This window comes from Erinaceus europaeus, chromosome 4 (assembly GCF_950295315.1).
Source record: "Erinaceus europaeus chromosome 4, mEriEur2.1, whole genome shotgun sequence".
NCBI classification, from domain to species: Eukaryota; Metazoa; Chordata; class Mammalia; order Eulipotyphla; family Erinaceidae; genus Erinaceus; species Erinaceus europaeus.
This window is the reverse complement of record NC_080165.1, coordinates 15790853-15813538: the sequence shown is the minus strand read 5'-3', so window position 1 is coordinate 15813538 and position 22686 is coordinate 15790853. Positions and strand designations below refer to the sequence as shown.

The window sequence follows — 22686 nt, the reverse complement described above, 5'->3', positions numbered from 1 at the left end:
ACCTCATGCTTACAAGTCCAGAATTCTATCCACTGCACCACCTTCTGGACTGCTGGTTATACCCAACATACTGGATACTTTAAAATGGTTATCTAGGGGCCGTGTGGTAGCGCACCTGGTTGAGCTCACATGTTAACAGTGCACAAGGACCCAGGTTTAAGCCCCCAGTCCCCACCTGCAGGGGGAAAGCTTCATGAGTGGTGAAGCAGAGCTAAAGGTGTCTCTCCATCTCTCTCCCTCTCTATCTCCCCTTCTCGATTTCTGGCTGTTTCTATCCAAAAAATAAAGATTAAAAAAAAATTTTTAATGGTTATCTGTACATTTCATAAATGTCACCTAAGTTTTTTCCTAAAGAGTACTTTCCAGAAAATCTGGCATTTTTTTAAGATTTTATTTATTTATTAATGAGAAAGATAGGAAAGAGAGAGAAAGAACCAGACATCACTCTGTTATATGTGCTGCTGGGGATCGAACTCAGGACCCCACGCTTGAGAGTCCAGTGCTCCATCCGCTGCGCCACCTCCCGCACCCAAATCTGGCGGTGTTAAAAAATATTTTTATTTATTATTGGATAGAGACAGAGAGAAATTGAGAGGGGGGAGATAGAAAGAGGGAGAGACTATGGTCTTGTCAGTGTTTCCTTTTTATAAATAAATAAAAATTTAAAAAATATAAATATATATATATATAAAGGGAGAGAGACCGAGAGGCACCTATAGCCCTGCTTCACCGCTCTTGAAGCTTTCCCCCTGCAGGGGCTTGAACCTCTGGTCCTTGCACACTGTAATGTGAGCGCTTAACCAAGTGCACGACCGCCTGGCCCCACAAATCCGACATTTTTTTTATGCCATTTTGACACTTGTGACTAAAATGATTGTGCATATATACTAAATAGCACCAGTTCTGAGAGACAAAAAGGGCACTTGGAAGGGCTGTGCCCAGCTATGTGTGCTCAAAGCCACTCTGAGTTGGGGACACAGAGAAACCTTGTGGCTACAGAGAGGAGCAGCAGAAGCTGTGGAGAGAGGAGAGGAGAGCTGCCTGTCGTTATTTAGGCACTTCTGGACCCTTTGAATTTTTTTAGCATTGAATCATGTCGCTTTTTCAATTAAAAGAAAACAAGCACAAAAATAAAATTACCAGTTAGTCCCCAACTTTGAATTTGCTAAGCCCTGTGTATTCTCCTCCCTGTCCTTCTCCAAAATAACAGGAAATGTTTGTTAGTATAGCTGATGTTGCATTATTCTGAATACTATTAAGTATGTCTAGATTTTGATTAAGCATATAAATTAAATGTTGATTTAGACAGATACACAATTTCAATAACAATTTTAAGTAAAGATCATTTTCAAAACATTATGCAGCCATTAAAAGTGATAGTTATGAAGATTATAGAGACAAAGGGATGGTTTATGACATAATATTAACCAAAAAGAAAGGATGAGAAATCACATCTATATTCTCACTCCTTCTATAGAAAAAAAAAGAAAGGTGGGAGGAGGAAGCACAGGAGAAGATATTGGTAACAGTGTGACAGCCAGCACTAAGGCACGCCCGCAGGGCGCTGGGCACCATGCTACCCGGCCCTTATGGATTAGCTCATCGACCATCAAAACAAAAAGCAGGCAAGCCGACCACTACCACCACCACCACCAACATCACTACAACCAACAACACTGTGACCACCACCGCCACCGTCATTACCAACAGCATGGCCACCACCACCACCACCATCTCTGCCGGCACTCCTGATATTCCAAACAAAGCCTTGGATGCTAAAAGCCATAATCTTCATCAAACAATCCTGCTGCGATGATACTATATTTCCCACTATCCTTCCATTCCCACAGTGAATCCCAGTTGCAACCACACTCTTCCAATGCTCCTAAAAGCAACCTCCTTCCTCCAAGTTCCTCTGGCAGGTTCATGGGGTGCAAAAGGACAGAACCTTCCAGTCCTCTGGTGAAGTGGACCCCAGAGAGGGCTCTTCATGTGACCAGGCCAGGTCCAGGGCAAAGCAAAACATTCTATCTGCTCAGCAACTATGAATGGATAGACAGTCCCTGGAGGAAGTGGGAGTCCCAGCTCTATTAGGACTAAACACAGTCCCACATTTGCCCTGAGTCTGCTGGGCCCAGAACTACTGCTATTCCACCCACTCCAGGCCCAGATATAACCTGTCTACCATGGAAACTCCCCTCTCGGCACTCGGGCTCCTGTCACTTCTCTGTCAGGATGTGTGTGACAATTCACCGTGCTTTCATCAAAGATGAGGTCAAAGCTACACAATCATATTTTCCTAAGTTAGCATTTTTTCATATCTTTTCTTGCCTTGATGTTTCCCCCTAGCTCAGTATATCAGTTCTAATGGTCTGTGGTCATTCTTTTTTTATCTATAATAGATCAGAAGAAACATAAATCAATATTTTTTTTTTACCAGAGTATTGCTTAGCACAGTTAGTGGTGGTGCCAGGGATTGAACCTGGGACTTCATTAATCATCTTAAAACTGAAATATTACTCTTTTTATAGTTTCCAGGACTAAGTACTCAACTCTGCAGTCGTTTGTGGTTCACAGAGTCTCAGTTCTGACTCTGAGAAAAAAGAAGAAGGAGGAGGAGGAGGAGGAGGAGGAGGAGGAAAGGATAGGAAGGCCTCAATCCAAACCGAATTAAAATTCCAAGGTTACTCACTCTCCCCTTCACACCCAGCACACCGCACACAGCCTGATGCACCTGAGGCACAGCCTGGGTCTCTGGCAGGTGTCAGCTCTGCTAGAAGCTCGACACAGGTGTAAGGAGGACGACCTGCTATGCTGAGAAGACAGACTGGAGCTTCTGAGAGATGGCACGCACAGGGGGCTCTGCAGTCTACTAACACCCACCCATCCACTTTACTGGACCTCAGTTTCCAAGCAAGAAGAGATTTGCTTCTCAGGGTCCCCTGCAGCTAGAGGTAGCCATGTGACCCAGCTCTGGTCTAAGTGTTTCCTCATGGAAACGCAGGGGGGTCAAGGTGGCTGCACTTTGCTCTGCCACAGAAAGATGGCCATCATCCATGGCCACCAGGTCAGACCTGCGACAAGGAAGCACACCAATGTCAGGGGCTGCCTACCTCCAGACACCTTGCTAAGAAAAATAAGCCCCTGAGTGTTTTAGAGCCCACGGGTCTGCAATCCAAACAAATCCCCACCGGGACCCCTTGATATAAAGCAAACCGTGGCAGCTAGTGAGTCAGACATGCCAACAGCAGCTAAAGGGACACAGGGTGGGAGAGAGTTCCACTGGCACTTCCCGCAGATGGGGCAGGCAGGGATGAGTGATCCCAACCACGGCCTGCAAGGACTTCGCCATCTAGTGGTGACATGAAGACAGTTCAGAGTCATGGGACTCTGCAGAGAGCAGACAGCAATGTCTTCAGTGATGCCAACATCCCCTCCCCACTGCTCTGCTCTTCCAGCCACAAAGGGAGAAGAGAACCACCACAGTCTCTCAAGTGTTCAAGTCATTACAGAATCTCCTCATCCACAAAAGAAGTTACCAAAGAAAAAAATCAGACAAGCAATAGAGTGGCTTCTCTGAAACTGTACAGTAGACTTTCTAAAATTTCTTTAACATTTGCTTTACAGATTACACACAGAAAGTCATCAATGAGTGGAAATAAGTCATCTGGAAGAACCTGAAAGGTGCCCTATTAGGCTGAAGATTTATCTACTCTACTGTCGCTATGCAAGGAAGTATTTAACTGCAACTGTGGAGGTGGGGGTGGTGTGGAGCAATACCCCTGAAATCTTATAATCGGGTAAGCCGTTATTAAATCACCAATAAAAATATTATCTTAAGGGGGGAAAATGCTGGGCTGGGGAGACAGCATAATGATTCTGCAAGAGACTTTCATGCCTGAGGCTCTGAGGCCCCAAGTTCAATCCTGTGCACCAACCTAAGCCAGAGCTGAGCAGTGCTCAGGAATATCTCTCTCTCCCTCCCTTCCTCCCTCTCTTCCTATATATATATAGATAGATAGAGATAGATAGAGATGTAAATATATAGATATGTATCATTAAAATAAATAAAATATGTTCAGTGGGGAAGCAATTACAGAAGCATCCCACAATGACCTTGGGTCCATACTCCCAGAGGGTTAAAGAATAGGAAAGCTGGGAGTCGGGCGGTAGTGCAGCGGGTTAAGCGCATGTGGCGTGAAGTGCAAGGACCAGCATAAGGATCCCGGTTCAAGGCCCCAGCTCCCCACCTGCAAAAGAGTCACTTCACAGGCGGTGAAGCAGGTCTGCGGGTGTCTGTCTTTCTCGCCCCCTTTCTGTCCTCCCCTCCTCTCTCCATTTCTCTCTGTCCTAGCCAACAACAACATCAATAATAACTACAACAATAAAACAAAAAGGGAAAATAAATAATATATATATATATATATATAATTTTTTTTAAAAGAATAGGAAAGCTATCAAGGGAGGGGATGGGATACGGAGTTCTGGTGGTGAGAATTGTGTGGAGTTGTAGCCCTCTTATCCTATGATTTTGTCAGTGTTTCCTTTTTATAAATAAATAATAAAAATAAACTAAAAAATTAATTAATTACTTTTTTAAAACGTTACTGTCAAAAAAGAAAATGAAAAGAAAACTTTACTGTCACCAAGTCATATCCAATATGGGTAAAGCTGAGTAACAGTACATGCAGTCCTATTACCACATCTCGTAGTGAAACAGCACCCAAAGGGGGGGCAAGCCAGTGATGGGGACACATGACACCAGGGTGGGCATGTAAATGAGAAGCAGAACTGTCCCAAAACCCAAGGGACAGGGTTACAGATGACAGGAGAGCACACACTCTGTGGGGAGGGCCAGAACACGCAGGAAGAAGGGACGCAAAAGAAGACCCCATGCAGAGCCACTCTGGACAGGAGGACGCAGGCTTGCAGGAAAGTTGTCTCACAGACACTGGGGTATCACAGGCCGGAGACACTGGACCTGAAGCCATGTAGGGTGACAGTTCTGTCCCTGGCTGAAGGAAGGACACTGTAGCTATTGAGCTGACATTTGGGTAGCAGTAATCACTATTGAGCTAGTCACTATGTGTAAAGAAACAAAAGACAGTGGAGAGGCAGGGCTATGCCTGCCCCAAAGGGAGGATGTGGATGTACCCCCATCTACAGAGCACCTCAACAGCGCCACCTGAGAAGCCTCTTCCGTGGGGCTCATAGAGGAGGCAGCTCTGGAGAGGCAGGGTCCCTGACAGCCGGGAGGGCTGAGGGCAGAGGCACACAGTGGATACACCAGCCGCCAGAGGGCTCTCAGCACTTCCGGAGAAACAACAGGATGGGGGGATAGAGGAATCAGGCCCCCTGGCATGGCAGGGGCCACGTGCTGAGCCTGAGGTAAGGGGACTGAGCAGAGAGCTACAGAGATGAGTCATGCAGAATCCAGGGCAAGAGGCAGCAGTGCGGTCACAGGCCCTGGGCACTATTCCGGTGGCTCCTGGAGGCCGAGGGTGGGTGGGGAGACTCAGGAACAGCAGCACTGAAGTGTCCGGCCTCAGGGACTGTCATGAGGCCTGTGACTAGTCCTACAAGGGGTACGGGGTCACTGATGGCTTTAAGAAGTACTGGATCTCTTCAAAAGGGTCATGGCCTGCTGGGTGGGCATGGGGGATTCACAGCAAGCAGGACCCTGCCATCATGAGGTCAGGGTGAGGAAGTGGAGGTGCCAAGACCTCATGAGAGGTTTGGGTGGGTTTCAGGGGGGTCTGCCTGGGTCGACAGAAGGGTGTGTGCTGTGTGCAGAGATGAGGGAGACAGAGCAGGGTCCGGAAGAGAAGAGACCAGGACCTGTGGCTCGACTCCCTGCCCACCTTTAACAAGGAAAACTTTTTGCAAAGACTCATGTCGTTCAAGGGAAGGAGCGTCCTGCCACGTACATTCTAGGGGAAAGCTGCTTTGCCAGTGTTCCTCCCCAGAACCAGAAGTGGGGAGCAAACAGGCAGAGGCAGGCAGGGAAAGGGCTGAAGGAAGAGAAGTCCAGACCTTGGCATCCGGCCCACCTGTCACCTTACAGGGAGGGACGATGAGTTCGTCCCTACCACCTCACCCCACCCCACCTGTACAGATAGAATAGTGCCCCCCCCCAAAAGGCAAGCCCCACCAGGTCTCATCCAGGAGAGTGCAATGCAGGACCCAGGAGAAAGGCCAGGCCCTGCAGCAGTCCACACTGAGCGGAACACCTCCATCACACAGGGTGTGAGCCCCACGGGTGCCCTGGCCACCCTGGTCCTGCGGACGGGCCAGGAACCACGGGGCTGGAAGCCTTGGGCAGTCATCAACCCTCTCCTGAATGAAAGCTTCCTTGTTTACTTCGCTTAAACTTCTTTTCCCCACAAAGCTCAGAGCTGAGATGAAGCTGGGTCTTCCAAGGCATCTTGCCCGGGCCTCCTGACAGCCCTCGCAGGGCAGGCCCCAATGGCCGTCTGACGCTCTAATTACTTTCCAGAAGCGCTGCTGGCATCCGGGCTGTCCCCAGGGCGGCAGAGGAAGCTTCGTCTGCAGCTGAATTGGCATCAGCGAGCTACAGAACCAAACACTGTCCACATCTCTGATTAAAACAGGATGTAAACAGGCTAAGTGAGCCAGTGGGTCAGCACACAGGGCAGAAGGGAGAGCATCAGCCAAGAGAAGGGGGGTATTGGCAATGGAGATGCAGAGCAGTGGGGTGCATGCAGACGAGAAGGGGGGGTGTCAACACACACCTAGATGGGCAGTGACTCTTCCTCATCCAGAACAGTGACCACTGCCCGATGTCTGGGTCACCATTGCTCTGAGGGTGGAGACCTCCAGAGTGGACCAGAGGCACCCTGTCACGTGCACAGCCCTTTCAAGCCACACAGGGGCTACCATGGCATGGGAGGAAACTCCAGTGCTGAGGTCACAGCCTCTCCCTCTCTCTTTTTAAATTTTTATTTGTTTATTTATTATTGGATAGAGACAGAGAGAAATTGAGAGGAGAAGGGGAAATAGAGAGGAAAAGAGACAGAGAGATTCCTCCTTCACCACTTGTGAAGCTTCCCCACTGCAGGTAGGGACCAGAGGCTTGAACCTGGGTCCTCACACACTGTAACGTGTGCACTGAGCCAAGTTCACCACTGACTGCCCCTCCCTCTCTATCTGAGTTAAAAAAAAAAAAAAAAAAGAGGGAGTCTGGCAGTAGTGCAGCAGGTTAAGCATACATGACGCAAAGCACAAGGACCTGTGTAAGGATCCCGGTTCGAGCCCCCAGCTCCCCACCTGCAGGGGAGTCGATTCACAGGCGGTGAAGCAGGTCTGCAGGTGTCTATCTTTCTCTGCCCCTCTCTGTCTTCCCCTCCTCTCTCCATTTCTCTCTGTCCTATCTAACAACTACAACATCAATAGCAACAACAGTAACTACAACAACAATAAAAAGGGCAACAAAAGAGAAAATAAGTAAATTTTAAAAAAAGAAAAGAAAGTAGCCCACAACTGTGGACAAGCACAACACATATGCACAACACACAGCTCAGAGAGAGAGAGCAAGAGAGAGGGAGGGAGGAGGAGAACTTCCATGAGAACTCTGAGCAGCTCCATGGTGGCTCAAAGTAAAAGCTGGGTTCTTAGCCCTGGCCTCCCAAACTGGACGGGTGGGGGTAGGGGGATGAGACTATGCCTTCCCAACCGGCTATCCCCTCCCTCCACCCCAGGCTCTGGCCTCACAGGTGCTGTCCATCCTCTGGTTCCCCTCGTGGAGCCCTTTCCCAGCCGGGGTTCTCTATGCCAGACTCACTCCCCTTGGCATGTTACTCCCATCTCAGTGAGTCCCCACCCCACGCAGCCTGACCACAAAGGCTCTCTGACCACTCGCTCCACACAGCACCCAGCTGTCACCCAGAGCTCTGGCCGATCCTCCTCCTCCTGCACGTACTGCCATTGAGGCTTCTGGAGTGTCACGTGCAAGAGGCTGCCTCTCCGCCTGTCTCTCACACCGAAGGCAGGAGTCCGGCAGTCTGGTTCCCTGTCTCCCCCGCACCCAAATGAACCACTGGTGCTGGGAATGAACCCAGCTGCAGCATCTGATTACCCCATCGGGGGGCCCCTGTGGAGCAGGGGTCACCTGAAGTGGCAGCTGAGACCAGAGACTGACTGACCCTCCACACAGCTGCCACACTCTAGCTCTGAGGCTCACTGCAAGACTGTCCTCTAGCCCCACGTCCTGAGGGGCTCTCTGGCTCAGCTACTCACTCCCAGGGTGTACAAGTCCACTAACACCCCGGGCCCCGGCAAAGCACAGCCCCTTCCCTCCTCGCTGCCAAGCACTGTGAGACTCCCTAGCTCCAGACTACTCACCCAGCCCGCCTCCTCAGTACTCAGGTCTGAATGCTCTGGGCAGCAAGACCCTGTGTGTGACACACCAAGTGACCTTAAGGTCCTGCTGCCCCTTTCAGTCATTCACAGGCCTCAGAACACATTGGCAAGTTGCATGTGGTCTCAAACACGTGAGAACAGCGGATGCTTCTAAGAGTTATCTTCTGGGGTTTCTAAACAGGCAGCCTTTGTTACGAGTAAATATTGAGTCAATGCTAGGAGTAGAATGAGCTGTTAAGTTCTATTTGCTACTTTCATCCCCGAGCTCATAACAGAGCACAAGCTAAACAAAGAGAAACAGCCACTCGCAGACCAAAATGCCAGCCACAGGTAGGTGTGTTTCGTGGGCGCTTCTCCCACTGGTGCATCACTTCCCCAACATGGGCAAATATTTGCCACTTCCATCTTTCATGGAATGTGAAGGTGATCTATTCCACCATCTTCCAAAGCTCTCTTAAATACCTGTAAAGATGGGAGTATTCCAGGCTTTTCCAGGCTATGCCTTCTCTCACCATATATGAAAACCCAGTAGCTGTTTGGCTTGGAAAGCTTGGGCTTTCGAGTTTTGGTGTTATCTTTGATAGTTAAAGAGAATTCTTAAGAAAGGGGCGGAGGGATCACAATCCCATTAACTTCCAAGGAATTTGATGTTCACTGGCTAACCTCTCAATCTATCCACATGGACTCACAATTTCCAGGGCCAGAGGTTTATTTTTAAGTTTGATCTACATTCCCAAAAGTGACTCCGATGAAGAAGCGCATGAGGAGCTTCTCACTAGTGCTCAGACCCATCCTGGCCTGGAACTGTGATTCCCATCTGGAGAATGTGGCTTTCATCAATATCTCCTCACCACCTGTCCCACAGAACACAACGACCCCAAGAGCGACCAAATACGTTATTGCAAAAAAAAAAAATCAAATGAGAGAACACAACAATCAATACAAACCAGAATAAGAAGGGGCTGAGGGGGCCAGGCAGTGGCACACCAGGTTGAACTCACATAGTACAAAGCGCAAGGACCCGCACGAGGATCCTGGTTCGAGCCCCCGGCTCCCCACCCACAGGGGGGTTGTTTCACAAACAGTGAAGCAGGTCTGCAGGTATCTATCTTTCTCTCTCCTTCTCTGTCTTCCCCTCCCCTCTCAATTTCACTTTGTCCTATCCAATAAAATGGAAAGAAAAAAAAAAAAAAGGCTGCCAGGGGCAGTGGATTCGTAGTGCCAGTACCAAGCCCCAGCAATAACCCTGGAGGCAAAAATAAATAAATAAATAAATAAATAAATAAATAGAGCTGATGGTCCAGAACTTTAGAGCACAGGACACCATGCCTAAAGGCCAGGATCGAATCCCAGCACTGCCAAGCAAGGCACTGAGCTGTCTCACTCTCTCTCTTGCTTACACACTCTCTCATAATAACTAATTGATTAATTAATTAATTTTTAGGAAAATAATGGGGCAGGGAGATAGTTCACCCACTAGAGCCTATACTTTACTATGTCTGAGGACCCAGGCTTGAGGCGCCCAGTACCACACAGGGACACCAAACAAGGCACCAAGGGAGGTCCACAAATGGTGGAATAGTGCTGTGGTATTTCTGCCCCCTCCCCTGTCTCTCCATCCTTCCCTCCCTCCCTCTTGGTCTCTCTCTCCATTTGAAACTAAAAGGACCAAAAAAAAAAAAGTCCACTGGGAAGAAATAAATCACACAAATTCAAGGCTCTAGCAAGGCAACAATAAATAAAACTAAAGTGTGAAAGAGTTGAAAAAGAAAATACAACAAAGAAAAGTCACTAGCATGACTGAATATGTGTGACGTGCTGGGCATGCTCCTCAGCACATGATGTGCGCTAACTCACTGCGCGCAGAATCGGCGCCATGAAGTCACCAGCCTTGCTCAAGGCCGCGTGTGAAGAGGCAGCGAGCTGGCACTCGGGCAGGCTGCCTGCTTCCAGAGCTCACACGCACACTGCTACTTTCTCACCGCCTCCAAGACCAAGGTGTGTTGTGGGCCAGCGAGCTAGCAGGGAAGGCTTACAGACCCCACGACTGTCCCCTCACTCACAAAATGGTCCCCTTCCGACTGGCTGAGGAGACTTTCGCAACCCAGTTGCCATGCTCTTCCTCCCCCACCACCTCTAGGGGAACTGTGTGAGCCCCACCACTGCAGGGTCAGGACTTCTGAAGATAATCTCTCAAGTCATCGGTGACAGGAATGAGATAGCAATTCAACGCCCATCGGGAGAGGCTGGAAGCAGATGGCACCCAGAGCCCCACCCACTACAGATTTGGGTTCTCCTCTGGAACCACTGAGGGGAAACGCACTCTGGGGAGAGGGGCGTGCAGAACAGCGTGACCATCAAGCTGAGAAAGTAGATGGGTCACACGTACAGACCCCAGAGATCTCCTCACAGGCCATTTGTGAATCACCAGAGGAAAAGGACTCACTTCTCAGTGGAAGAACTGGCAGCTACCACCTCACTCAAGAGACCAGAGCCGACCTGCTCAGTCACAGAAAGCACCATCTTCTAAGCACAGCTGCTGCCAGTATGGCCTGATCTAAGACCCATCAGGAAGGGTAGAGACAGCATGTACCAAGGGGCACTACAAAGCAGCTCCTCAAATATATCTACAGCCAGGAAGCAAGTAAGGGTCAGGGTGCTGTAACAGCCAGACTCAACACCATCCCAGTGGATTCTAGGCTAGGAAAGCAAATAAATAGACATTGCTTGAGAACCAAAAGAGAAAAAAAAAAAAAAAAAGACTTTGAACTGTGGATTAGACAAGAGTACTGTATCAGGGTTAAATTTCTTGATTTTTCTGATGAGGGCACTTGTGATGATATTGGGAGGATTTCTTGGTTTTCAGGAAATAATACACAGTGGAATGTTGGGTTTTGCTTTTTTTTTTAAGATGTATCTTCTCTATTATATATGAGAGCTTCATATGTAATAAAAAAAAAGAGAGAGAGAGAGGCAGACAGACAGCCAGACAAGCCAGAGAGCACCATTCGAGTACATGCAGTACAAACTGCAAACCTCCGGCATGAAAATTCAAGACTCTGACACTTGAACTATTTCCCTAGTCACTGCACCAGCAAGTTTTAAGGAGTAAAGAGAGAAGGTACCACCAATTCACTCAGCTGATTTAGAAAACACTATGGATACACACAAGCACACACACAGAGAATGAAAATGGGGCAAAATGCAGTGAGTCTGGGTAAAGGGTCTATAGGGAGTCGTTTGTATTTTTCTTGTGACTTTTTTTTTAATTAAAATTTATTAAATCCACATCAGAAGTTTAAATTAGCATTACTGGGCACTGTCTCTGGAAGAAGACCCCTGAGGTCCTGCCGAGAGAGGGAAGAGGCCTCATCCTCATGGTTATCTTTCTGCACTTTAAGTTTCATAACATGTGCAAGTGCAAAAATAAATCAACAACACTAAGAAGAAATTCTCCACAGGAGAACTGTATCCAGAATGGGGTGGTATCCTGCAGGCTAGGCCTCCTGTACCCCCTGGTTCAGGCCAGGCCGGCCACCTCCCAGGACTGGAGTCAGCCCAGTCACGCGCCTCAAGCACCACCTGCTGGCCAAGCTGGGCACTGCAGCCTCAGCTCCCAACCCCTGAGCATCACTCTCTCCCGTTCTCCATTGTATGTGCTCCTTTAACTGTGACTAATCTCATCTGATCTTCCTGCGAGGTCCAGCACCTAACAGAATGCCCAGCACAGAGAAGCACACGGAGACGATGAGGCACATGATTGTGGTGGCAGTTCCCACAGACAGACAACAAACAGGAACACTCTGCGGAGCCTAGTTCCATGTGGTCAGCACCAGTGTCATGACACATGAAAGACCACACTATCCCCTCCACCTTTCCCCAGAGACCCTGTAGCACGCACAACCACTCTGACTCAGCAGCAACTCTGACCCCCGGGCAAAGTCAGCATGGCAGAGAACACCAGTCACCAGCGCTGCGTCCCCAGGAACAAGTGACACTGGAGGGAGGACACCCAGAGAGTCGACCTCACAGAGCCCTTGAAGGGCAGCTCCCAGGAGCCAAAAGGGTGTCAGTGAAGCATGAAGGGAGCAGTAACAGGAAGCACTCGTTCACACTACATTGAAAGGATACAGCAGAACACATCTAAAGTTTCAGGATAATCACCATCGGCTTTGTCACTTACTGGAGTGCAAATACGAACAATCAGCTTCCCAGGTAAAAGACACAAGCGTGAGCAGTGTCTTTTAGCAGAGCCTTGGAGAAGCTGATCTCTTATAGAAGCAAGACCAAACCACCCACAGAGGACTTACCAAGGTCCGTGTTGGGGCCGGCAAGGAGCTGCTTGAACTTGTCGAGCCTCGAAGCCTCTCTTTCGCTTAGTGCTGAGCTGCTGAGGCTGCTTGGGTCAGGAGAGCCGCTGGCCAGTGCTACCGTGGCCGAATGTGGGAGAGACTGTGATCTCTGCAGAGGGCTGGGGTCGCTGGCACTCTCTGTGGGGAGAGAGAACAGAAGGTGAGGCCTCCCCGACACCTGGCTGGCTGGTCTTCACTCAGACGTGCCTGTGACTTTGTCACTTTGTCCTGCCACGCCACCCCCACCCCACTGGACCATGCTGAGCCTGGCTTCCTGAGCAACAAACTGTGTTAACATGTATGAAGTTCCTTACTGATGAAGTGTCTTCATCACTAAACAGACATAAGAGCAAGATGGTGACAGCCTGGAAGCTCTAGGCCATGTGGGACAACGTGCCAGTCAGGATTCCCCCAGGGCTTGCACAGCAGGTCCACCAGGCCCAGTGCAATGATGACCTGAGCTCAGCAAAGCAGGGCCACACTCCCTGCCTGTCTCTCTCTTTCCCTGGTGGGGCAGGGATCTGGGCAGGTGGGGCTCCAAGACACATGGTGGGGTCCTCTGCCCAGGGAAGTCAGGCTGGCATCATAGTATCACCTGGAACCTGGTGACTGAAAAAGAGTTAACAGGCTGGGAGTATGGATCGACCTGCCAACGCCCATGTTCAGCAGGGAAGCAATTACAGAAGCCAGACCTTCCACCTCCTGCATCCCACAATGACCCTGGGGCCATACTCCCAGAGGGATAAAGAATAGGAAAGCTATCAGGGGAGGTGAGAGGATAGGGAGTTCTGGTGGTGGGAATTATACAGAATTGTACCACTCTTATCTTCGTTTTGTCAGTATTTCCATTTTATAAATAAAAATTTTTAAAAGGAGGGTCACATGTGCCCCCCCGGCCTGGGCCTGGGCCGAAGTAGGCAGCCCACCAAGACCCACAGGAGCGGGAGTTGAGGCCCACAAAGACACTGAGGGCTGCCAGTCTGGTCTCCTGCACCCTGTGAACACTGTCCTCAGAGCACATGGGACTTCATCGCCTGTCTGAGCTTCCGCAATCTCCCCCAAGCCCCACACAGGAAGTCAGAAGGGGACCATCATGCCAGAGGAAGCAAAGGAAGCCAGACCTCCACTACAGAGAGGAGCTGGGGTAGCAGAGCACAGTCTGCACAGCCCTAGCCAGAGCACTGCCTCTCCAACACAGAGCTCTCTGACCCCGATGGGCTGCAGGGCCACAGGGACCTTGGGGATCCATGAGGACCAGGTGACAGAGTGTTATATCCATCAGCTCTGGGCCAGGAAGCAGTTACAGGAAAGAAGCAAAGGCCATTTGGCCAGTCAACAAAATGCCACTGGGGACCAGCTCAGGACCCACAAGCAAGAGGCCATGGGGGCTCAAAAACCTCACCCAGCAGCTGTACCAAAATTCAAAGTAGAGTAAAAAATAGACTCAGGAAATGGGACATGGAACAAACAGTGAGGAGTAAACACGCTGATGTTGCTGTGGCAGCTGCTGCCAAGCTGGGGGGGGGGCGGTGAGCCGAGCCCACCTGCCTGCCTTCCAGAGCGCACTCATTACCCGAGAACTGTGGCTGTGAGCTCTGTGCAGAAACCCTCAGGCTAGAAGAGCAAGTAGCCTACAGCCTCTAGGCAGAGTTTGGCCCAGTTAAGCTTCTGGAAAAACCTGTGGAGGTGGAGAGTATGGAGCTGAGAGCCCCAACAGGCTCCCTTACTACTACACCTTACCTCCTGGCCTCATGGGGCTGGGCCCACACATGCAAGAGGCTCCACACCCACCTTGGCCCTAGCCCCCACTCAGAGAGAGCTCCAGGAAGGAGGGCTCGCATGGAGGGCCGGCAGAGTTTCCTCCTGGGAAGAGATTACTCCAGTTGCATCTCAGGACCTGCAGGGATAGTGCTCAACCGGAAGGACAGTTGGGCATCATGTAGCAGAACTGAACATGCTCAGTGTATCTGCAGGCAGTCCAGATGATCGATGTGACTGTATTACGGTGCTCAGGCACACACAGTCCTGGGCAGAGCTCACTTCTGGCCCCCACTCCAAGGCAGTACAAGGGCAATCAGGACAGTGAAGTGACAGCTCTGCCCCCAGGAAAACAGAATGGCTGGCAGCCATCATAGGGGATGAATGTCCCTCCAGGGGCTCATGCCGCCCTATCAGTGTCCACACAAGACCCTGACCTCCAGCCAGGGGTGGTCCTCACCTGGCCCTGTCCACAGGGTCCTTCTGGTCATGATGTGCTTTGTCACTAACCCTATGGCCAGGACCCAGCAGGGTGCCTCTGAAGAAGGCACAACATCAGAGGCTAAGGAAGCCGAGACAGCCCAGGTAAAGATGGGGCACAGCCCAGGCCGGCCTCCATTACCCACTGCCCCATCACTAGGTCCTGCCCATCCAGGGTTGAAGACCAAGGTGACAGCAGCAGGAAGGTGCTGTGTGTGACGTCCAGCTACCCAGTGGACACACTCTGTGGGCACAGGCATATCTACACGGAGCAGAGGAGACATTCCCAGTGAATGTCTCTGCCCCTAAATGCTGCTCATGTGAGCAACAACGTGTCATGGAGTTTACAGCGCCTCTCTGAGCAGAGACCTGATGGAGACCAGGGGTGGGAGACATCCCCATGCAGGGGCAAGCACAGGCACCAAGGGGGCAGGGTACAGGGACAACGCGAGGTCACCAGACCCTGAGAACGATTCAGCTTGCCTCAGCTGTGTTTTTTGTCATTGTATGGGACTGAAGGAATGTGCAAACTGTGCAGGCCGAGGGGTGGAGACAGCACTGCCACCACGGGCAGCAGGCTGGACCAGTAACTCAGTGCCTCCCCTGGGGTTCACGTCGAGGCCAGGAGCCCTCCTGCCTGTGGGAGCAGGGCAGCCACCACCCCGCCAGGCCTCCCTGACACCATGCTTCCAGGTATGCCCATCAGCACGGTGCTCCCTGTCACTCCTTGCTGGGTTGTGGCCCCTTGTGTGTGCTGACACCCTGCTCTGGGTCCCAGTCCCCTCGGAATGTGGACTGTGAGATATGTCTGTCTTTGTGACCAGGGGACTAGAGGACATGTTCTGCTGCCCCACTGCCAGCCGCCAGCTGGGTCAGTTGCCCAGGAGCACAGTGCTTTGGGCTCCTGGTTGGCAGGGTCTCTCCCCATCAGCCAAGCACAAGCAGGCAGGAGTGTTCTCCAATGTGTGGGGTACCAAGGGGTGGAGAGCAGGGGTGCTGAACAACACCCAGGCTCCACCCACTAGATGCTAACAGCACACACCTGGCCACAGCTGACACCAAAAATGTCCCAAGACAATGCCACATCTGCTCTGGGACAGAGATGCCCTGCTGTAGTCAGCTGGCCTGGAAAGCCACAGGGGACTCACACGGCACACATCCTGGTTTCAAAGCCCGGCCCCACCTGCGAACTCAGGGCCAGCTCTGAGCCTTTGCCCTGCCTCGCCAGGGAGCAACTCCCAGGGCTGCCGTGGGGTTTAATGAGCGTATTAATTACAAGGACTGGCTCTGGTGCCTGCTGCACAGTAAATGGTCAATAAATGCTGGCGATTATGATCCCATTAGAGCTCATACAAGGCTTATCCAGAAAGCAAGGGGAAGGTAGCCAATTCCCATGCAGGGGAGGCAGGGGGCAGTGAGCCCACTGACCCCTCTCTCCCAGCATGACTGCTTGCAGAGGACCTCACCTGGTGCCCATGGGGAGCCATCAAGGTGCCAGGCCAGGCCCCCACCAGGCACTTTCTCTAGCCAGGGTCTGGCCCGCACCTCCTCACATGCCCTCCTCCCTTCAGGGCTGGCCTTGGGGGGGAGGGGGCAGGGCCTTTGGGAGGTGATCAAGACTAGATGGAAGGAGCCAGGTGGTGGCACACCTGGTTATGCGAGCACACATTACAGTGCGTAAGGACGCAGGTTCAAGCCCCTGGTCCCCACCTGCAGGGGAAAAGCTTCACAAGTGGTGGAGCAGGGCTGCAGGGGTCTCTCTGTCTCCCTCCCTCATTATCTCCCTCTCCTCTCTCAATTTCTCTCTGTTCCTATCAAATAAATAAGTAATTAAAAAAAAAAAAAAAAAGACTAGATGTAAGCAAAAGGACGGCCCCAGAGTGGGAAGACTGAGTCAAAGGCCATCGCACTTCCCATCTCAGTTCACTGTCATGTGACGATCCACAAGAAAACGCCCGTCTGCCAGCGGGGGTACAGCAGAACCCGACTGTGCTGGCTTCCTGACCTCGGACTCTGACTCAGTCTACCCAACTGTGGCTTCCTGTTATTTCAATGCTGTTTATCTGAGAGCATCCCAGGCCAGCTAAGACAATGAGGTCCTGTCCACTCAGCAGACTGAGCCCCTGAAGGAGCTACCAGCTGAGCATGGCAAGCCCCTCCCCCGCCACCCGAGACTGTGAGCCCGTGGGCACGAACCAGGGGGAGTTCCAGAAGCTTCGGAGTGGTTTGTCCCTGAACTGCAGCTGGCCTGATCCTTCAGCTCCAGTGTCCCCTGGATCCACCAAGGTGTGCCTGGGAGTGGGTGCAGGCCCCATGTGCTTGTGCTCACAGTGGCCCAGTCATAACCCTATGACCGAGTGCAGTGCCACTCCATTTGGAGGGGTGATGACCTCTGCTAGGGAACAAAGAGAGAAGTGTGGGATGTCCCTGCCTGGGAAGGCCCTGGCCCCTCGAGTGACAGCCTTCAGGGCTCTAGGGACAGGGGTGAGACAGGGCCTGTCGACCCTCCCCAGTGAAAGGACGCCAGCTCTGTGCTGCGCCTCAGACGTGCAACACTGCTCCAGCATCCGCGCACCTGCAGGACAGGAGGTCTCACTGACAGACTTCACCAGTCGTAGGTCACCGCTTGGGACGGGTGGAGTCTCTGCGTGAGGCGGGGGCTTGTGCTCTGGCCCCGGCACCTCCTGACGCCGGTGCTGCTCCCGCCTCTGGCTGTGGTTCTGCAGGACGCGGTGGGCCGTCTCCATGACCACCTCTGTGTTCAGGCTCTCTGCCGCCATGGCCAGCAGCTCGTCGTCATCCTCTCCCGCATCCCAAGCATCACTGGTGTTGCTCTCGAACTCCTGGAAGGTGCTGACCCTCTTGGCCTTCACCGGTGTGGTAGGCGCCTTGGGCGTGGCCTTGAGCAGGCTGTAAAGCAAAGGCCAGCATTACTCAGGCTTGAGGGGGCTGAGAATGTCCACGCTGAGGCCAGTCAGAGAGGAGCCCCAAAGGAAATGTGCACACACTGGTCCTCAACATCAACCTACTGAGCGGGGAGTGGGAACACACACAGCTCAGAGCCAGGTGAAGACATGACTCAGCAATGACCCTACGGATCGAGTGACAAAGATCCAGTGATGGGGATCTAGTGATGAGGATGCACAGGTGAAGATCCACTCGTGAGGATCTGCTGACAATGATCCAGTGATGGGGATCTAGTGGTGAGGATCCAGTGATGAGATCTAGCAACAAGGATCCAGTGATCTAGTGGGGATCTAGTGACAGGGATCTAGTGATAGGGATCCAGAAGTGAGGATCCAGTGTGAGGATCTAGTCATGAGAAGTAGATTCTGAAGGAGAGTTCCTGTTATCATCAATTTGGAAGGCACACAGTCCACACAGCCACAGCATTTAGACCTGGCCCCCAAGTCTCATTCTGTCCAGCACCCACAAACACACCCCCTCTCAACTCCTCACAGACGTCCCTAAGGCAGCAGCTGGGAGAAAGGAGTAAAAAGAGTTTTCAGAGACCACAAGCCTTTGGAGTATGGACTTGGATGTCCTCAGTACATCCTGCCAAGCACACCTGTCCTCGCCTGGACTGTTGGAGGGGCTGCACACGGGGGCAGAGGACACCTCTGCAGCCGGGGGGCAGGGGAGGCTGTGGAGAAGGAAGGTAGCACAGCAAACCCTTTATCAGCCCAGGCCCACCAGCTCAGGGGTACTGGTGACACTTTCACAGGTTCCCATGTGGGCAAAGCCATCAACATCTACAAAACCAATGTTGTCCTGATAGCTTGATAAGATGCTGGGCAAAAGATCACACTCCTCCAGCAGGAATTCCAGGGAACTAGGGACGGCCACAGCCCACCCACCCCACCCCCAGGCCAGACAACTGACCCCTCCTGTGCAGAGTGGAGGCTTCACTTACGTGCCATGCAACAGTGGATCAAAAGGTGGGTGCTGTGCGCCATACACGTGCTGGATGCTATTTGAAAAGAAAGGGAAAACAATTAGCTTCTCTTTAGCTTTCCCGAGCCTGTCACTGTCTCAGGCCCAGAGAAAGAGCAGTACCCAGAGACCCTTGTGACTCCATCAGCAACAAGTCATCTCCGGTCACAGCAGAGTCCCAAGGGCCTGTCTGGAAGGAAGGAATGGTCTCCACACAAGCCCACACATCACAGACAAGTAGAGCATTCAGCCCTGCTGGCCACAGGCCTCCTGGCTTCTCCAAAGAGCCCAGGCCTGACCACAGTGGCGGGGCTGTGGGACTGGGAGCCACCATGAGAGATGTGTTCACCTGTCTCAGCTCTTGAGCTTAGATATACCAAAGGCAGGACTGGAAACCGCAATCGGTGCCTGCCCAGAATTCTACTCTGGCCCCACTTCGGCTGGAGAGGGAACACACAATGACAAGAGGGAGAAAATTATACAAAAGGCTGGTTTCCTGGGCTACAGAGACAGCTCGACAGGTACAGCATGTGTCCTGCCACACACACAAGTCCTGCTGTGAGCTCAGGCACCACGGGGAAGGTGCCGTGTGGTGGGCAAAGCTCCAGTGCTGTGTGTCTGTGCTTTTGTCTCCCTGTCTAGCTGAACGGAAAACTGTCCCAAGAGCAGTAAACTGCCCGTGCACAAAGACCCAGTTGCACTAAATAAATAGATAAAGAAATAAGTAAATGTTTTTCCTATAAAAGTCTATGCTCATCATAGTAAATATGAAAAACAGATGCAAACACAATCACTAGCACATGACAAATGCTGCTAGGGAGCTCGCCCCCACACCCTTTCCTCCTCAGACTTCCTTCCACCCAGGGCCAAGGGACCCAGAACCCACTTCCAACTAGGAGCACAGGTGGGTAAGAGCACTGGCCTCTGATGGCCTGGTAGACCTGCTAGAGACACCCTGCCTGGGACTGTTCTGACACAGAATAACAGAACCTTGTTAAGATGCAGTCAGATATCTCAGGGAGGTCATCACTGTGTTACTGTGACACAGTGCCTGGAATCAGGGAAGAGGGGGGTGAAACCCCATAGGCAGGGGTCTGAGGTGGCTCAGCAGTGAAGTACATGCCTCCCATGTGTGGGCACTAGGCTCAGACCCTGGTACCACATGGACAGCACCAGTGGACTCCATGGGTGCAGAGCAGTGCTTCGGTGTCTCTCTTCTCTCCTTCCTTCCTTCCTTCCTTCCTTCTTCATCCCCTCTCCTCCTCTTCTATTCTCTTGTCTCTATCTGTCTCTCAAAATATAGAATAAAAGCTGGTCCAGGGAAGTGACTCAGCCTTTTTTGTATGAACAAGGTCCTGGGTTTATCCCCAGAGTTGCACTGACAAAGAGAGAGAAGTATTTAGTATTACAAAATCAAAATTCAGGATAGGGGTAGATAGCATAATGGTTATGCAAAGAGACTCTCATGCCTGAGACTCTGAAGTCCCAGGTTCAATCCCACACACCACCATCCAGAGCTGCTCAGTGCTCTGATTAAAAACCAAAAAAATCAATTTAGAATTAAAATTCATGTAAATTTTAAAAATCGAATTAAGCCAATGATGTAGCTCAGAGGTAGCATTCATGTTTTACACATATAAGGTCCTGGATTTAATCCCCAGATCTAAAGATGAAACCAAAACAGAGGGGCTGGGTGGTGGGCACCTGGTTAAGTGCACACATTATAATGCACACGGACCTGGGTTCAAGCCCCTGGGTTCCGTTTTATGAGTGGTGAAGGAGAACTGCAGGTGTCTCTCTGTCTCTCTCCCTCTCTGTCTTCTTCCCTGTCAATTTCTCTCTGTCTCTATCCAATAATAAATAAATATAATAAAAATAATTTTTAAAAAAACACCAAAACACAATAAAATCCTATCCTATCTCTTTTAGTAATATTCCAAAACTATTTCTTCAGATGATCATTATTCTCCAAATGTACTAAGCTACATTTAACTTCACATATATTATTTAATACATACAGAAAATGCATATAGCATAAGTGAATATAAAAGCACATCTACAGGGGCTGGACAGTGGCACACCTGGTTGAGCACACATACTACCAAGCACAAAGTCCTGGGTTCAATCCCCTGCTCCCCACCTGCGGGGGGCAAACTTCACAAGCAGTGGAACTGTACTGCAAGTGTCTCTCTCTCCCTCTCCCTCTCTTTCTAGTCCTCCCCTCTCAATTTCTCTATGATTCTACCTAAATAAATAAATAAACATATTTTTAAAGCATATGTTCAGGGGAGGTAGCTCAGCTGGCAGAGCACAAGACCTGTTGGCACAAGGCCTGGGTTCGATCCCTGTCAACATACATGAGAAAGCAATGCTTTGGTCTTTCTCTCTCTCTCTCAATATGAGTCATTATATAAATGAATGAATGGTTTCCAACTCTTCATCTGCACTGCTCCAGCCTTTAGGTTCATGATTAGTCAACAATTTGTTTGGCTTTAGATCTTTTTTTATCTTTATATCTTTTATAACTTTTTTTTTTCCCTCCAGGGTTATCGCTGGGCTCAGTGCCTGCACCATGAATCCACCGCTCCTGGAGGCCATTTTTTCCCCTTTTTGTTGCCCTAGTTGTTGCAGCCTTGTTGCGGTTATTATTGCCATTGTTGACATTGCTTTGTTGTTCGATAGGACAGAGAGAAATGGAGAGAGGAGGGGAAGACAGAAAGAGAGGGGAGAGAAAGACAGACACCTGCAGACCTGCTTCACTGCCCGTGAAGTGACTCCCCTGCAGGTGGGGAGCCGGGGGCTCGAACTGGGATCCTTACGCCGGTCCCTGCGCTTTGCGCCACGTGCGCTTAACCCACTGCGCCACCGCCCGACTCCCCTTTTATAACTTTTTTATCTTTTTTTAATCTTTGTATCTTTTACATCTTTTCAGCCACCAGGTTCCAGATGCTAACATGATGCCAACCAGACTTCCCTGGGCAGATGACCCCAACAATGTGTCCTGGAGCCCTGCTTCCCCAGAGCCCTGGCCCACTAGGGAAAGAGTGAGACAGGCTGGGAGTATGGATCCACCTGTCAACACCCATGTTCAGCAGGGAAGCAATTACAGAAGCCAGACCTTCCACCTTCTGTACCCCATAATGACCCTGGGTCCCTATTCCCAGAGGGATAAAGAATAGGAAAGATATAAAGAGAGGGGATGGGATATAGAGATCTGGTGGTGGGAACTGTGTTGAGTTGTACCCCCTCTTATCCTATGGTTCTGTCAATGTTTCCTTTTAGTAAATAAATTTTTTAAAAAAAAGAAAGAAAGAAATGACCCTCTGATCATACTAAAAAAGAAAAAGTTAGGTTGTGAGAATGTACCTCAGTAAAGCAAGTTTAAGTCAAAACAAAACAAAACAAAAAAAGCATAACAGTGAGAAGTGCACAGGAGATTCCATTACACATTTCTTTACAACTCCTTCTAAGACTGACATTATTTCTGAATTTAATGTCTTTAAAGTTCATGATAATGGAATGAGCACTAATGAAGGTGACACTGCCTGTGTTATCTCCCTGGACAGCTGCTCCCCTAGTTCCTGATTGTCCTACAACATGGCAACACCACACTCTGCTTGACCAGTGTTGATTATGTGGCATTAACTTGTTTTAAAGTGTTCATTATGATTAAAAAAAAAAGTAACAGACCTCTCTGGGGACAAATAGTTGCATACAAACAGTAATAATTTCTTTTTTTAAGATTTTTAATTAATTTATTTGTTATTGGATAGAAACAGAGAGA

General features: G+C 50.5%; 1 protein-coding gene across 1 annotated transcript in view; it reads right to left on the bottom strand.

Annotated features, from left to right (window-relative positions):
• TBC1D22A (TBC1 domain family member 22A) overlaps positions 1–22686 on the bottom strand; it is a 407894-nt gene that overhangs the window by 357714 nt on the left and 27494 nt on the right. Inside the window, exons 2-4 of the mRNA XM_007522464.3 lie at positions 18883–18939; positions 17545–17879; positions 12690–12869 (exon numbers count right to left, since the gene is read on the bottom strand). Coding sequence (XP_007522526.1) covers positions 12690–12869; positions 17545–17879; positions 18883–18939 — 572 coding nt within the window. The remainder of the gene's footprint in view (positions 1–12689; positions 12870–17544; positions 17880–18882; positions 18940–22686) is intronic.